At 49.5% G+C, this 15,178-nt stretch overlaps 1 protein-coding gene across 3 annotated transcripts in view; it reads right to left on the reverse strand.

The window, feature by feature from the left end:
- The window catches only part of RPTOR (regulatory associated protein of MTOR complex 1), a 127,721-nt gene that overhangs the window by 9,170 nt on the left and 103,373 nt on the right, over positions 1-15,178 (reverse strand). For 2 of the 3 annotated variants that reach the window (XM_051635129.1, XM_051635127.1), the window contains 5 exons: positions 14,649-14,754; positions 12,294-12,408; positions 11,797-11,921; positions 10,497-10,601; positions 6,571-6,618 (listed from right to left, as the gene is read on the reverse strand). In XM_051635129.1, the coding sequence (XP_051491089.1) occupies positions 6,571-6,618; positions 10,497-10,601; positions 11,797-11,921; positions 12,294-12,408; positions 14,649-14,754 (499 nt within the window). The remainder of the gene's footprint in view (positions 1-6,570; positions 6,619-10,496; positions 10,602-11,796; positions 11,922-12,293; positions 12,409-14,648; positions 14,755-15,178) is intronic. The other variant, XM_051635128.1, reaches the window with a different exon arrangement.

The following is a 15,178-nucleotide window of genomic DNA, read 5'->3' on the forward strand; positions in this document are numbered from 1 at the left end:
GACAGAGCACAGGCAGGGCCTGCAAATCAACCTCTGCACTAATCATAGCACCGGCCTTTATGACCTCATGCTACAGAAACTATCACTGTCAGAGGAAATAAAAATTACATACAGGCACATCCACACCTCCTCCAAATGGGATCAAATCAGCTGGCTCTGGATTTGACTCCAAAATATGACTCTGACCCCTTGTCTAGCTTCAGAGCTCAGAAAAGCTGTGGATCCAGGCAGGTGAACACAGCCCTCCAGGGACACTGGAAGCTGCTGGGCACTTCCAAGGGAGTCTTGATAAATTATCCAGCACTTTATGAGAACCTCAGATTACATGATGATTGAAGTAGACTAAACTGGTGACACCTCACACAGCAGGACCTGAGAGCCTCTGGAATACCATGATTCCTCATCCTAATAGAAATATGTGGCTAAGGGGAGATGTTTCTAAACAAGGAATCGCAAAGTCACTGCTGCAAGACATTGAATTAAACAGCTTGGGAGGAGTAAAAATCCATTTGCCACACAGACAGACAGGGAGGGGAGCAGGTGCAATAGCTACAATACATTTACAAGAGCTTTTGCTCCTCATCTTTGAGGGCAGAAACTGCTGGACAGGTGAAGCTCAGAAAAAACTCCCATCCGTGCTGCAAGAGAATTACAAGAGATTTTCTACCCCCAAAACACCTGACCCAGGCCCCTGCTTACAGAGGTTCACAGACTGCAGGAACTCCTGAGCTCTGCTGCTACTGCAGTTTCCAGAGCAGAGCACGTGTGTGTCACCTCCTTCCCCAGCTGGGGGAATAAGATGCCCAAAAGCCACCAAACAAGCTGGCTCTCCTGGGCACAGAGCACAGAGTATCAGAACAAACCAGACAATGGCATGAGGGAAGTAGCTGGCAATTAAACCCCTGATCTGGTGGGGGAACCTCCAAGGAGCAATTCTTGTACGTTTAATTAGAAGGACTTTTCTTACCTGTGTGCCAGCTCCACAGTACAGAAATACTTTCCTTAAAGCAGGGAGCTGCACAGCAATTGTCTTCTGGTTTTGTTCTGCAAAGGCTGACCAACCCCAAACCTGGGAATTTTTCTGGGAGACTCTTAGTCATACATTAAAACCACAAACATAAAAACCCCAGGAGGGCTATAGGAGGGAACCAGGGAACAACTCCAGGTTTTGTTTGTTCCCATCTCCCAGGGCAGGGCTCTCCCTCCAGGGCAGCATCCCTGCCTGCAGAGCCCTGGCTCAGCCTCTGACCAGCACCAAACGGGGCCTCTGGTGCTGAGCAGTGTTTGGTAACCACACAGAACCCAGAACCAGGACACACTCTGCAGCACCTCAGACCTGCAGCCTCCTGCTCCCAGCCCAGTACAGCCACTGTCAGTGGTATGTCTGCATTTCCACCCTGCAACTTGCTTGTCCAGAAGGTACAAATGTGAATTTGTCTCAATTTACTGCTAGGAATTAGTCCCAGAAGGACATTTAAACCTACCCCAACATGGTCTTTGTCACCAAAGGGCCATAAGTACTTTTTACCAGACCAAATGCCTTTACAGGGCACAAAGGACACAAGGGAGGCATCCTATAAACACCAAGTGCTCTTCAAAGATGATGAAATGTCCTTGTTTTGTGTAGATCCAGAGAAAATAATTTGCTCATCTCCCCTTCCTAGGCATCACACCCAAATCATTTCCTGACCCTGCTGCACAGCCCTAAGAAGGTTCCTGATGTTTACTGAAGGTCCATCATTTTACTGCAGGAAATTTGGGACTCTCAGCTAAGCCCAGAGCTTGCATCTTTAACATGAAAGTCCAATGGATTGTTACTTCAGCTTGCCTGGCAGCTCGGAGGGCTGCTTGAGATCTAAGGCAAACAAGAAGGCAGTGATTTAGATGATAAACATCACTGAAGTGTTTTCATTTGTCATCTTGTTTATGGTCCATGTGACAAGATGAACCTGGCAGGCTGAGACAGACACCGCCGTTGCCACCACGGATGGAGCGAAGCAGGCAACGTGCTCTTAGGCAGTTTTAAAGCTCTCAATTTTCCAGTTACATTCCCCAGTTTGAAGACAATGTTTTCTCCAGTCTGATGGGGAGCAGCAGCACCCAGCCTGCTGCAGTCCCAGGTGTCTTTCCTGGGGAAGGGGACAGAGGCAGTGCATTCCCAGCACTGACTGGCAGTTCTGGTGCTTGTCTTGGCATCTCTTAGGAATTTAAGCCCTGGGGATGCTCAGTGATGCCATCCAGGCAGCTTGGGAAAGTTTCACTGATGGCAGAAGCTCTGGAGGGGTTTTGCTTCATGCAAAATGGCAGAGAGATCTCCTGTGAGAGACAACCCGATGGAAAGGACACAAGCTGGCCCCAGACCAGGAGCTGACAGAGAGCTCACAAGGGAATAGAATGCATATGATCCTAGATTCATGGAATGGTTTGGGTGTGAAGGGACCTTAAAGATGATCTAGTTCCAACCCCCGCCTTGGGCAGGGACACCTTCCACTAGACCAGGTTGCTCCAAGCCCCATCCAATGATGCTGATCCATGGTGAGCCTTGTGGTCACCCAAGCAGCCAATGCAGCTCCTGCCTTTCTTATAAAACTGAAATAGTCCATCTAAGTGATAATTTCTACTCTCTGGAAGAGGCAAGTGCAGCATTTTGATCATCCCAAAACAAGGGATCTTCCCTTTCTACCACCAGCCTTCTCCCTCTCTCCAGGAAGCACAAAATACCATTTTGCTGCTTCCGATGCTCAGCACTCACAGGTGCTCTCAGGGCATCACCACCACCCTGGACCAAACCCAGCATCCACAGAAGCAGCACAACATTTGCAGAAAAGCTGCAGCCCAGGACAACTCCCAGCCCCTTCCAGCTGGGAGCCAGGATGGCCCCGTGCAGAGGGTGTGTGGGTGCTGAGCCCCAGCCCAGGGGCTGATCCTGCTGCAGCCCAGGCAGTGCCCTGCCAAAAAGGGGGTGAAGGGGGAAAAAGAACACCAGGATGCAACTGGAAACACTACACCAGTATTCTGAAAGGAAGAAAAGCCTTTGTAGATTCATTTAAGTCGTTCACCAGCATGTGAGGGGGAAGGAAGCTTTCTCAGACTGCAAAGTGTTGAACTCAAAGACAACAGGCACGGTGCGGAACGGGACAGAAATAACTGAACTATTTCTATGTACAAGGAAATATCTTCATGGTGGAAATGACACAGTATTGGCTCATGTTTTTATGTTAAATTCCTAGTATTTTGGGATGAGAAGCAAATGTGGGACAATACTAATTATAATTTCCTTTTTAATTAACAGAGGTCCTTCTCCAGGATGCTACAGCTAAGCCTGCAGTTCTCCTGCTGTGCTTTGGCTCGCAGGGTTGGCACCCGAGATGCTTCTCAGGCTCATTCTGGCAAAAAGGGAACGTCCCCTGCAAACCCCTGCAAGCTCAGCTCCCTGCCTGAGCCAGGCTGGGCATTACCTGCCACCTATTTCCAAGCTCCCACCTGCTTCCAGAAATGGAGAGGACAGGGACAGTGCTGTGACACCATCACCACCACCTGGGAAGGGTGGCAGTGAAGCCTGGTGCTCTCAGCAGGGCAGAAACAGGGACCCTGGTAACGCACAGTAGTTAAGGCACAATTTTCCCATAACAAACATTATGTTCTCAGATGATGAGCCACAAATCTTCCAGAGCTCAGGAGAAGAAATTTTTAAAGGTCTGTGTCTTGTTTTGTTGGGGTTTTTTCCCCATTTTTTTTATTGAGTCTTTTAAGGCAAGTACCTGCAGTTCTCTACAACTCCAGCCTATGCACAAGGCAAACACACCAGCCTCTCCTGAAGCTGTAACTTTCTATGGCTGTTCCCTCAGGATACCCCCTGAGCAACAGGCATTTGTCTGGATGGGATAGTTCCTTGTAGAAATGTCAATAAATAACACTGGTGTTGAAAGCAGCTGCATTACAAGGGTCTGCACTTCTCTTTAATGTCACTGGAACGTGGCCAACCTGCACTTGGCATTTCAGTGAAAGCAGGAATCCTCCTCAGATCACAACATAAAAGCATCTCGGATTCTGACTGATGATTTTCTACTCATGGGCCCTCCTGGATGAGCAACGAGGCTCAGCACAGTTTTAATTTCCAGGAAGCAGTGGGAGGGTTGTATGACCTCACTTGTCATTAATTTCTACAACATCCTTTCAGAAAGTGTCACTCCCCTTATGCCAAGGACAACGTGCAGCAAGTGAGAAGAGTAGCTGTGATGCTGGGAATCCAATTAAAAGAACACAAACCCCTGGAGCTGCAAGTTCTCCAGTTTTATTGCCATTAAAAAAACCTGACCAGAAATAAGGTGCTTTTCCCAAACTTCTTACTCCTAAAGGACAAGATACCAACCCCTGGGGAGACGTGGGAAGACTCACTCTCCTTTTCTCTCTCTCTCTCCTGTTCTCCAGGGTAAGCTCTGTCCCAGTTTGAGCAGCTCCTTCTGCAGGTCAGAGCCTTCCCTCCGCCACGTTCCTGTGTCCCAGGCTGCCCCACACAGCCCCAGAGCCCTCCAGCTCCCCACAAAACCTCTCTTCCACTGCCCTGCTAGCTTGTATGTCCAAGGAGGTGCCGAGGCTGCCCCTCCACCCTCTCCCACCCGATCTCTGCCTGCCTGCCAAAGAGTCAGCATGATTCAAAGCAGAGCGGTGCCTCCGGAGGCCACGGCCCTGGTTTGCTGCAGGGCAGGTACCTGATGTCTTTCACTTCGTTTTGGAAGTGCCCCTGCCCAGGAGAGCAGGAAGGAAGCAGGGAACTGGCAAACGTGCTTATTTTTTCTTGCTCGGCATCAGCATAAGTTTTCTGGAGGTAAAACAGAGCATGGCTGCTGACACAGCAGCACCAGCGCCCGAGGCAGCGATGGAGGGAGGTGGGCACAGGACAGAGGGACAGTCTCTTCTTCACACCATCTCCTTCCCATCACGCACGGTTGGGAGGCAAAGCAGGGCTGTGCTGAGATCCCAGGGGAGCTGGGGGGCAGGAGGTGAAGCAGCCTGGGCAGAGGGTCACAGGAAAGCATCTCAAGCCTCCCGCTGGCTCTGCTGGATGTGCTGGCTGCAGAACCTGCTCACCCCAATGCTGGGGAGTCGGGGTGACCTGATACCACCCCAACCATCACACCATTGCTCCTCCTCTCAGCTCCCACTGCCCTGCCCTACAGCAGTGCCCAGTGACCCCTGCCCACAACCAGCACCCAGCGATGCCAGAGTGAAGAGACAGTCCCTGTCCTGCTCTGGGCAAAAATTCCTCACAGCAACCTGGGCTACAAGACCAGATTTTCTGAGCTTTGGTGACAAAAATATTAGATTTTATCTATATATCACCCGTGTCTTTTTCTGTAAAGCAAACAACTAATCTCACACGTTTTTAAGACTTCTTCAGGGAGACAGAAGGAATCCTTTTGCTGCATTCTTCATCCGGAGAACACCTGGCCAGAAAATACTGGTAAATGGTTTTTATTGATCCAGTTCTTTGTGCTCAGGACAGAACTTGGGAGCAGCAGCATCGACCCCGGGAGGGGGTGGCTGGTGTTTCCTGAAGCTGCTGAGATGCCTGGGTTACTGAGCAGGGAATTCCCTGCAGTCAAGTCTTGCTAATTTTAGCCTTTCCATTTGCCAGTGGATTTTTGAGTGAAAGGCAGAGCTGGGCAGCAGCTCATCAGCTTTGCTAATTTCCATCCCAGTGCTCTGACTCTGAACAATGAGAGAGAGATTTGCAGAGACCCCAAGCTAAAGAGCTCTGAGTCACACACCATTGCCATCATCTCTGTCCTGGTAATCATTACAGGCATTCAGCTCTTATCAGTCAGCAAATATTAATAATTGATGAATAACCCAAGACTACTACGTCAACGTGAACATCCCCAGACGTGCACACACGGTGCCCTGACACATCAGCCATCTGTTTCCCCAGAGGACCTCGGAGGTGGAAGAGGGGACCAGGCTCCAGGGCAATGCAGACACTGCACAGTCCTGGCTGCCACAGATGTAGGCTGGGGAGTTCATTTCCCTTCCTTCCACGTGAAATAACAGAATTTGGAAAATTCATTAAGCATATCTTTGCCAAAAGTCCACTAGTCTAAGCCTCCTGGGAAAGATTCATCAGCTTCTCCTTTTCACATGATCCTCACAGCTAAAGTGTATCACAAACAGACCCCAGTAAAATCCACAGCAGCTCCATGGCCATTCCCATTTGGAACCTGCTGTTCAAAGCCTTTTGTCTAGGGATGCTGAGAAATCTGCCTGGAAGTAGAGAGTCTTGTACATCCCATCCAAACCTCTGCCCACTGCAGAGACAATGGTCCTTTTCCCAGTGGTTTGCTATGTTTCCGTAGAGAGCACAGGCACCCTCTGGCATTCCTCACAACTGTTATGGACACAAGGCAAGGAATGGGAGAGACAGGAGCAGCAAAGCTTTCAGGAACCACAAGGAAGCAGCTCTCATTCAGACAATGCCAAAAAAACCAACCAACCAGTCCATCAACCCAAAGCCAGAGGAGGAGGTCCTTCCCACCCCAGCTGGTCATAGGTAAGAGGAAAGAAAGCACTCACCTCCCTGTTTACTTCTGTCAAGATAGATTGAAACCCTTCGGGCCAGACCTGTGAGAAGACAGGGATTAAGGGGTTGACGCGAAGGGCAGGGCAGTCAGCCAGAGCCAAAACAAATCTTAAAAATAAGGATTAGAAAAAGCAACTCAAATTAAAGGAAAGATTGTAAAAGAGAAGCAGAAGCCCCGGGAGCAGCACAGCCCTCCACCCAGAGAGCAGGCACTGGTTCCACCACCACGTTCCTGCGAGAGCTGTCAAGGGCTTGTGGCGTGTGAAGCCAGTACTGAGGCTGGAGGGCAACAGCATGGATCTGACCCTGCTTCCTGAAGGAGACCAGCCCTGGGAGAGCTGGGCCCTGCTCTGCAGTACAGCTCACCAGGAAGCAACAGGCAGAATCCAAACAGCCCCAACACAGAACACAAAGGTTCTGCCAGGGAAGGCCTGGGCTCCCACAGCCAGTGCCACGGCCCCGGGGGCTCCTTGGGGACAGGGGACAGCTGACCAGCAGCACAGGCTGCAACAACCTGCTGGTGGCCCTGGTAAACAACCCCTGGTTAGCCACAGACATGGGGCAGTTTCCAGCCATCAGGCAGTCAGACAGCACTGTAGCACGTGGGGAAGTGAGAGGCACCTTGGAACAACCCTGGGAAGTCTTGTCCAGGAGCTCCAGGCATGCAGGGACAGACAGGACTGAGCCCTTCCCAGTACCCCTTTGGAGGTGCTGCACTGGTTCTCTCTGCTGGAGAGGGGAAAACAACACAGGCATCTGCAACAGCCCCGAGGAGCTAGGAGGGACACTGAGAAGACACATCTGATCCTGGGAAGCAGCTAGTCACACTTCTGTGTTCTCCACAGTCCAGAACTGAAATGCTTTAAAGGGCAGAGCCCTTCTGACCAGGGGACGGTGGCTTGTTTCCCTTTGTCACACAGGAACATACAAAACAGGGCATTTTCATTCAGAAGCACAAGCAGGGCCACTTGCCACAGGGTGATGCTGCCCCAGCCCCAGCCATGGTCCCTGTGCTGCTCTGCTCTCACACAGCCTTCCAACAGCCTTCTGGATAGAAACTGCCAGAACTCGCAAAGCCTCCTGCTGTGAGATCACAGCTTCAGAGCCCATCAGGCTTATGCTCTTCCTATGCTGCTCACCAGAAAATGCTGGGTTTTCCTCCCTCTTTTGAAACCCTGGGCCAACAACACCAGGCATTTGCCTTCTCCTCAGCCTCTCCAGTGCTCAAGCCAGGGGTTCCCAGTCACTCCTCACACCAGAGAACCTGGTCCCAGTGCTGCTTTACACACCCCAGCTTTGACTGAAAGAAACTTCCTTGGTACATCACAAGTGCAGACCTAAACGAGGCCAAAATCAAAACCTCAGACACAGAAAAAAGAGGGTGCCCACACAGGAGTTTGCCAGGGTTTAAATTAAGACTACCCTGAGTCTCAAGTCAACTGTTAAGTGCAATGAGCTGGGGCCAAGTTCAACACAGAAACTTGACTGCATCAGCTCATTTCTCCTACCTTGGGCTGCACATCACCATCAGGTCCTTCACTGAACGTAGAAGTTTAAGTTCTGTGCCTCACTTGGGTCTACTCCCCTCTCTCAGGCAGCCCCTGAGCACATTGCTGTAAACCTCCCATCACTGGGACAGCCCAGGGATGCCTTCCCAGCTTCCAAAGGATGTATTTTGGTATTGCATATTCCTCACTCCTTTTATAACTGGGAAAACTGCTGAGAAAAGTCAGTACTCTTGTTGCTGTCAAGAAAGTTATTAAATTCAGAGATGACTATGACACAGGGGAAAAGGGTGGGAAAGAAGGAAATCAATAGTAGGAGCAAACAAACTTCAGTAGAACTCCTGAGCTCTGCAGCTTCAAAGATGCATCTTCAGTTTTATGAGCCAGTGCTGGACCACAGCTACGGACTTGGCAGCAGAACTGCTCAGGGGAGTCTCATTTCCAAGGGGACCTGATCCACAATAGCTCTTTTGAAGTCACTGCATTCTTTCTTTCTCCACAAAGGAATCTGTCCTTCCATTTTTCTGAACCTAATTCTACTGCTTAAAGGTGCAACAGGACCCAGACTTCCTAAGACTGCAAGGGAAAGAAAAGGGCAAAAAGCTGTCTTAAGAGAACAGAATTAAAAGTTTCAACACTCTTCTTTTGGTCAGTGTAACCACTACATTCTCAGAGCTATATCAGCTCATGCCTCAGCTCTTTCCCTCTGCACTGCCCAACAGAGACACCAACGTTCCTTCCTGCTGTTTGAAAGGCCTGTAGAGAGCGAGGTGGGATCAGCAACTGCTGCCCCTGGTGAGGGCCAGTGGGAAGCAAGGTAGAGAAGGGGAGTCAGCCCGAGGGGTTCAGAACCAGCTGGTGCTCAGAGCAGCCTGGAGGAGCCTCAGCTCTTTGGGAGAGTCCATTCCAGCCCCAAGGGAGCAAGATCCTGAATCCAGGGATGGCAAACACTAACCAGCATCCCTCGGGAAAGCTGATGTTGAAAAAAAAGACATACAGACCAACTGAATGACACTACAAAGGGCAACTTGAGATGACTACTGGACACCTTCCTCTCCACTTAAGGAGGTCCAGGCCTTTCACCACTCCCTGCATTACCACTGTTTTCCTCCTGCTTTTCCTGACATCTCTGCAAAGAGCAGGTTTTGACCATGGCAACTTTCAGTGTGCTGCAAACTTCCAGCAGCTTATAATCAGTTTTGTGCACACACTGCAGTGAGGCACAGAGCCTGAAGTCACCTCAGCCACAGCTCCTCTCCCCTAAAACACCAGAGACCAGCCACGAGGTGCTAAGGAAAACATAACAGCTATGAGCTCAACAAGGCAGCACGGGTGAAATCCAATGAATAGCTAAAAGAGCAGTGTCAGACTCCTGTGATGAACCACACTGGCTCAGAAATGAGAACTGTCAGATTTTAAGGTCAGGATAAATTATTATGGTCATCTCATCTGACCTCCTGCATGGCACAAGCCAGGGAGCCTCACCCAGCAATTCCTGCATCAATCCTGCAGGTGCTGACTGAACCACCACACATCTAGAAAAACTTGTAGCCTTGATTAAAAATATTAAAGTGACAGAGAATCACCAGTAGAGCATTAGTACCTTACCAGGCCTTGGAAGGATGAAATTTCCACCTCCTTTAATGCCCTAAAACAGACCCCAGGGTTACTCAAACTGCTCTTCTGGTTTCCCCCTGTGTATGGCTGGATGCCAGTGCTCCTTTTTACAGCTTTTTCTATCCAACTTCTCTAACATTCAAAGGAGGTCAATGTCTAACTGTGCTGTCCTTCTGCCCATGTCAGATTTAGACTGTGCATTCTCTTGCCACCTCCTGACCCACAATAAACAGCAAAGAATAATTGCCAAAACTTGAGCTCAGGCTAAAGGAGGTCACAGGTGCAGCATGCAAAGCCGTGCAAAGGCTGAGCAGCCCACCAGAAGGAAAGAGGCAACAAGTGAGCACAAATCCCACCCAGAATAAGAAGAATAACTTCCTGTCATGACCAGCACAGAGCAGGCAGTGCCCTGTCCCACCCTTGTTCCACAGCTCTCTTCTTGGGGACACAGATAAGGGGAATGCTTGGGCGAGACAGCTGCTGTGATGCATGTACAGGACAAGGACTTTGTACCCTTCTGCTCATCAGCAAGAAGCTGCTCTGGTTGTTCTTCAGCCTGTGTGTGAGGTTGCTGTGTTGGACTTTCAGTTTTGTTGGTTTGTTTTGTGAGAACTGGAAGAGCAATTCTTCCCCAAGGCCTGACAAAGGCCATTTCAGAAGGCAGAGACTGTTGAACAAGGATGGTACCAATGGCTGAAGCTGAGAAACCCATTTTACTCCCCCCATCCCTAGAAAAAAACCCCACCATCACAAATTGTTTTTACCTCCTCCCCCACCAAAACTTAGTGGGGACCCACCTCGTGTAGTTGGCAGCATGTCTGACAGCCCCTGCCAGGCAGTTACCATCTCTGGGTTCTTCTCCAGGTCTGCAAAATTCTTCCACACTCTGATGGCACCATCATCTTGGGGAGCACAGAAAACAGGAACACAATGCAACATCACTGCTCACAATTACTTGTGCACAACAAAGGGAGAACAGAAGCAGAACTGTAGCATCCAAACTCCAGAACTAAGAGCGTCACTTGAACTTAATCCTTGTTTTTCCTCTCTAATCTTACATCCATGAAAGCTAAAGCATTGTTCTACTGGGAGCTGCTCTGGAAGAGTTTTTCTCCTCCCCTCAAATAACACCTGCCATTAGATGTCACTCCATTTCTTTGACCCATTCATTTTCTCTAGGACTTGTCTCTGTCCTCCGTGCTATCGGTGCTGAGAGCCACAGAAGTACCCTGCTCAATACAAAATCCAACCCCTCAGAAGCAGCTGAATCAAAGCCCAGCCCATCAGCAGCAAATCTTACAAGAACATAATGTCTTTTTTCAATTTGTTCCCTATCTGTGAAACTTTCATGTTAAGAATCAATAAATTGAAAGGAAAATGTCCTAAAGGCCCTCTCAGCTCCTCTTCCACCTCTCTTAATTATACCCAACCTGTAGATTTCAGCAACAAGTTTGAAAAGCTGTTGAAAACACTCAGACTGACAGGTTTGGAAGGGTTCCTTGGGAGAGGAGCAGATCTTACTCAGAGCTTCACAGCCCAATGAATGGGGAAGGGCTCTTCATGCTCCCTTACAGGAGGAACAGGGCACCCTACAGAACAGCTTCCCTTGGGTGAGCTACATGAACTAGAGAGAAACTCAGAACTCCTGGAGAGGTTTTGTGTCCAAAATAAGCCCTGCCTGCTCTAGACTTAAACCAGCACAAGTAACAGAATTTGATTTCTTCTACTTTGCAACACAATTTCCTTTTCAGCTCTGGGCATCCACCTTGAACAACTAAGATCACACTGGTACAGGAGCAGGTTACCATGAACCTGCAATTAATGAAGCTGGGACTGGAAACAGTTTCAGGGAGCGTTTGATCTGCTGGTTATCTGAAACCTTTGCAACACTTACTGAAGCAGTTCAGAGAACTCAGTGCTGCCAGAAACAACTCTCAGGTTTGATGCTGGAGCTAGCTGGGAGCAGGTACCAGGCAGGGAAGGGTCAGGCTGGGCCAGATCCATAGAGTGGAGAACAAGAGGACCAGAACAGCTCCAGTTCCAGTTCCAGGAAGCCCCCCCAGTGCTGCCTCGTACGTGGGAAAAGCTGCTCTTTACCTGTGGCAGTCAGCAGCAGGGAGCAGTCCTGCCCATTCAGGTATTCCATTGCTGTGATCCTGGTGTATCGAGGGTTCCCGTTGTGGAAATAGTCCAACTTTTCCCCTTTCTCCCAGTCCCAGAAACTGGGGGAGGAAAAAAATATCCTATTAGTTTTTGGTTCTCCGTGTGAGCTATAAGACATCCACTCATTAGAGCAAAGCTAAAAATTATACACAGTGGATGCCACTGTGACCTGTTTTTCTCCTTTGGTATCAGCAGCATTTTATTAATAATGACGTTGAACTCCTGCAAAAGCAGATGGATAAAATCCCAGCTGTAACTCCTGCAAGTGTCAGGACCCCCTGGCAGCCCTCTGAGCCAGCACAGCTAAGGACCTGGTGCCAGGCTAGGAACCCCGGGAGGACCCTGCTCTGGAAGAGGGATGGATGGGCAGGGAGGGAGCAGGGACAAGAAAAGCAGCAGGACAGGGCAGTGCCACCCGCAGGAGCTCCTACCAGATGCTGTCCTTGTCGGCCACCGCAATGCAGGGCGTGAAGGGGTGGAACTTCACCACTGAGGGGACCCCTGGGTTCCTGTTGAGGAAGATCTGATCATCCAGCCGGGAAATGCCTGCGGGGGGACAGAGGCAGCCAGAGCTCAATGTCTGGGACATCCTGCCCGAGGGACGAGGCTCTGACCCCTCAAGCTTCCAGTGCCACCGCTCTCCCCTTCCCCCCAGACCTCACCTGCAAACCCCAACACTTTTGTCCTCCCAGAACATTTTCTGTCCCCAGTTATTCACACTCATCTGACAGTCCCAGCTCCTCCGTGCTGCCTGCCTCATGTCTTAAGGTACAAACTAAAAACTGCAGTAACAACCAGGGGCCTTTACTTTGGCAACGGAAGAGAACAGGGCAAGCAAGCAAACCAACCCATGAGAAGCACCACTTTATGTTGACAGAAAAATCACTATTATTTTTTCAATTTTTTTTTTCAACTTAAAGCAGCGTTTAATTTTAGCTCCTGGTTTATTTGTTTAGGCTTCCATGAAAGTTATTTTCAATTTTAGGTTAATTTGCAAGTGAAAAATATATTTTCCAGGAGACACAAAAATAATGGTTAAAGGCCTTTCCCAACTTTTCTTCAGAACAGTTTGCTGTTAATGAACAGTTTTGGTACCCCTGACACTGCCATTTTTTGGCACAGTATGAATTCATCAAAACCATAAGCCCAAAGGAGACATTGACTCACTTTGTTTCAGAATGCACCCATTCAATCTCATTTTCATTAAAAGATTGTAAGTCTATTTTAATTCTTTTTAATATTTCACTTTTTCATTTTTTTTTAATGAGCACTGGCACTGGAGTTGCTCGGGTCAAGCAACCAGCTATGAACACTGTCTAGAAGATGATTTAACTTCCTCAGGTGAGCATGAAAAATCCCCTTCTTTGCATTCAAAAAGATCTCCCAAGCCACCTCCTGGGCTCCAGCTTCATTTCTGCGTTACTCTGGTTTATGATATTCTGCAGTTTCATGATACTAAGTTGCCCATTGTACTGACACCAGCCCAGCAAACCTCCAGACAACCAGGTACAGCAGGAGGCAGAGCCTTGGGCAGTTCTTCATTCAGCAAATTATTATTTCCAACCCGGCGTGCCTTGGTGAGCATCCCAGGGGAGGAACAGTCCCCATGCACACAGCTCTGCCCCGGGAATGCTGCCGGGAGGATCCCCAGAGAAGGGCTCCATAAAAACCACTCCTCAGCCTCTGCTGTTCCAGGCACACACAGGAATAATTTAAGCATGCAAATTCCTGAGAAAACATAATGGGGTTCCAGTATATTTGAATAAATTCCAGTGCTAAACGAGCTGTAGCCCAACCACTGCCTGGGGGAGGCACAGAGAGTCACAACTGCCAGCACCACCTTTTGGGGCACTGAAACGGGAAACTGAGGCCTGTTAGAGAAGATGTGTAGGCACACATAAAGCCATTCAGACAAGCCTTACAAATATGATGGGATATAGGAAGTAAGAAATCATGTACAGGGTTCAGCAGGGAAGGGAATATGGAAGACACGGCTGAGATCTCTGCTGAGCAAACAAGGACACGTCCAGCAGCTTGGTGGGGCTGGTTTGCCATCACCAGGCGACCAGATGGTTTCTAACACACATCCACACTGCCTGAGCCTCCTCAGCCAGGCTGCAGCTCTGAGTCTCATCCTACACCAGTCTGCCTTCTGTCCCCTTAAAAACAACTTCCAGCATCCGCCCAAACTGTGCAGAGCAGGGAGGAAAAGCCCAAATAGTAAATCAATAAGGTCCGCTCAGGGTCTGTGGATTATCGATTCCACGCTGGCTGCTCTGGCTCTGTGTGGAACACAGCAGAGGAGCTGCTGCCCAGCAGCCCAGAGGGCTTGGGAACAAACTCCTGCATTGGAAATAGGATGCTCTGTCAGCTCCTGTCAGGGGGAAGCCTGCCCTCAGGAAGAGCTCTCTCCTCTCTCAAAGGAATCGGTGCTCTTGGGTGGGTGAGCCAGCCTGGCCGAGCATCCTGCCTGTCACCCACACCTCATTCTCTCACACAGTGCTCTGGGTGTGTTTTCCAAGGGACAGGCAGACATTTGACATTTTAAGGTCCCCTTCCTGATCTGGCAAAGAAAAGCAGCAGCTGAACATGGAAAGGGGAGTGACCATTAGTGAACCCCCCCAGCAGCACAGCCCCACCAAGAGGAGCAAGCGTAGGGGCCCCTTCCCAGGCTGAGGGCCAGCATGGGACATTCACTGGAGCTTTACAGTTCAGCATCTTGGCTAAGGACAGTGCTTGGAGCTCAGGGAAGCTACCTACAGCTTGGGAAGAGTGGAATCGCTCACCTTTCTGGATGATCTTCTGGGCTTGCTTCCTGACCCGGGCATTGCGCAGGAACCGCCACTCTCTCTCCTTGCGGATCTGGCTCTCCAGGTCATGCTCTTCTGGGATCTTTCAGGATATCAACATATTCACAACATGAAACAACAGTGACCATCAAAACTCCATGAATTCCCTTGGCAACACACATCAGACTATGCCATAAATTCTTTAGGGTCTCCAGCTTCAGGCAGTAAAGGGAAGAACTCTTGGGATGATGGGTTATTAGATACTTGAGCATCTTTCTGATCTAAATCTTGCTCATCATCTCTAATCTCTTCTCATTTTGCTGTCCTCTATTTTGTTTTGTTTTTAAGTCATAGGCATTTATCCAAAGTGAATGACAAGGGGTCTCTGAGCAGCCATGCACACCCAAATCACTCACCCCTGTACTGCATGGGACAGGTTGGTGAGGAACCTCCTTTCACCGCACCCCCAGGGTCCCTCACTCCTTTCCTCCCGAGGTCAGTGCAGTACAGGTTGCTCTGCTTAACAC

The sequence above is a fragment of the Apus apus genome, chromosome 17 (genome assembly GCF_020740795.1).
Source record: "Apus apus isolate bApuApu2 chromosome 17, bApuApu2.pri.cur, whole genome shotgun sequence".
Classification (NCBI taxonomy): domain Eukaryota; kingdom Metazoa; phylum Chordata; class Aves; order Apodiformes; family Apodidae; genus Apus; species Apus apus.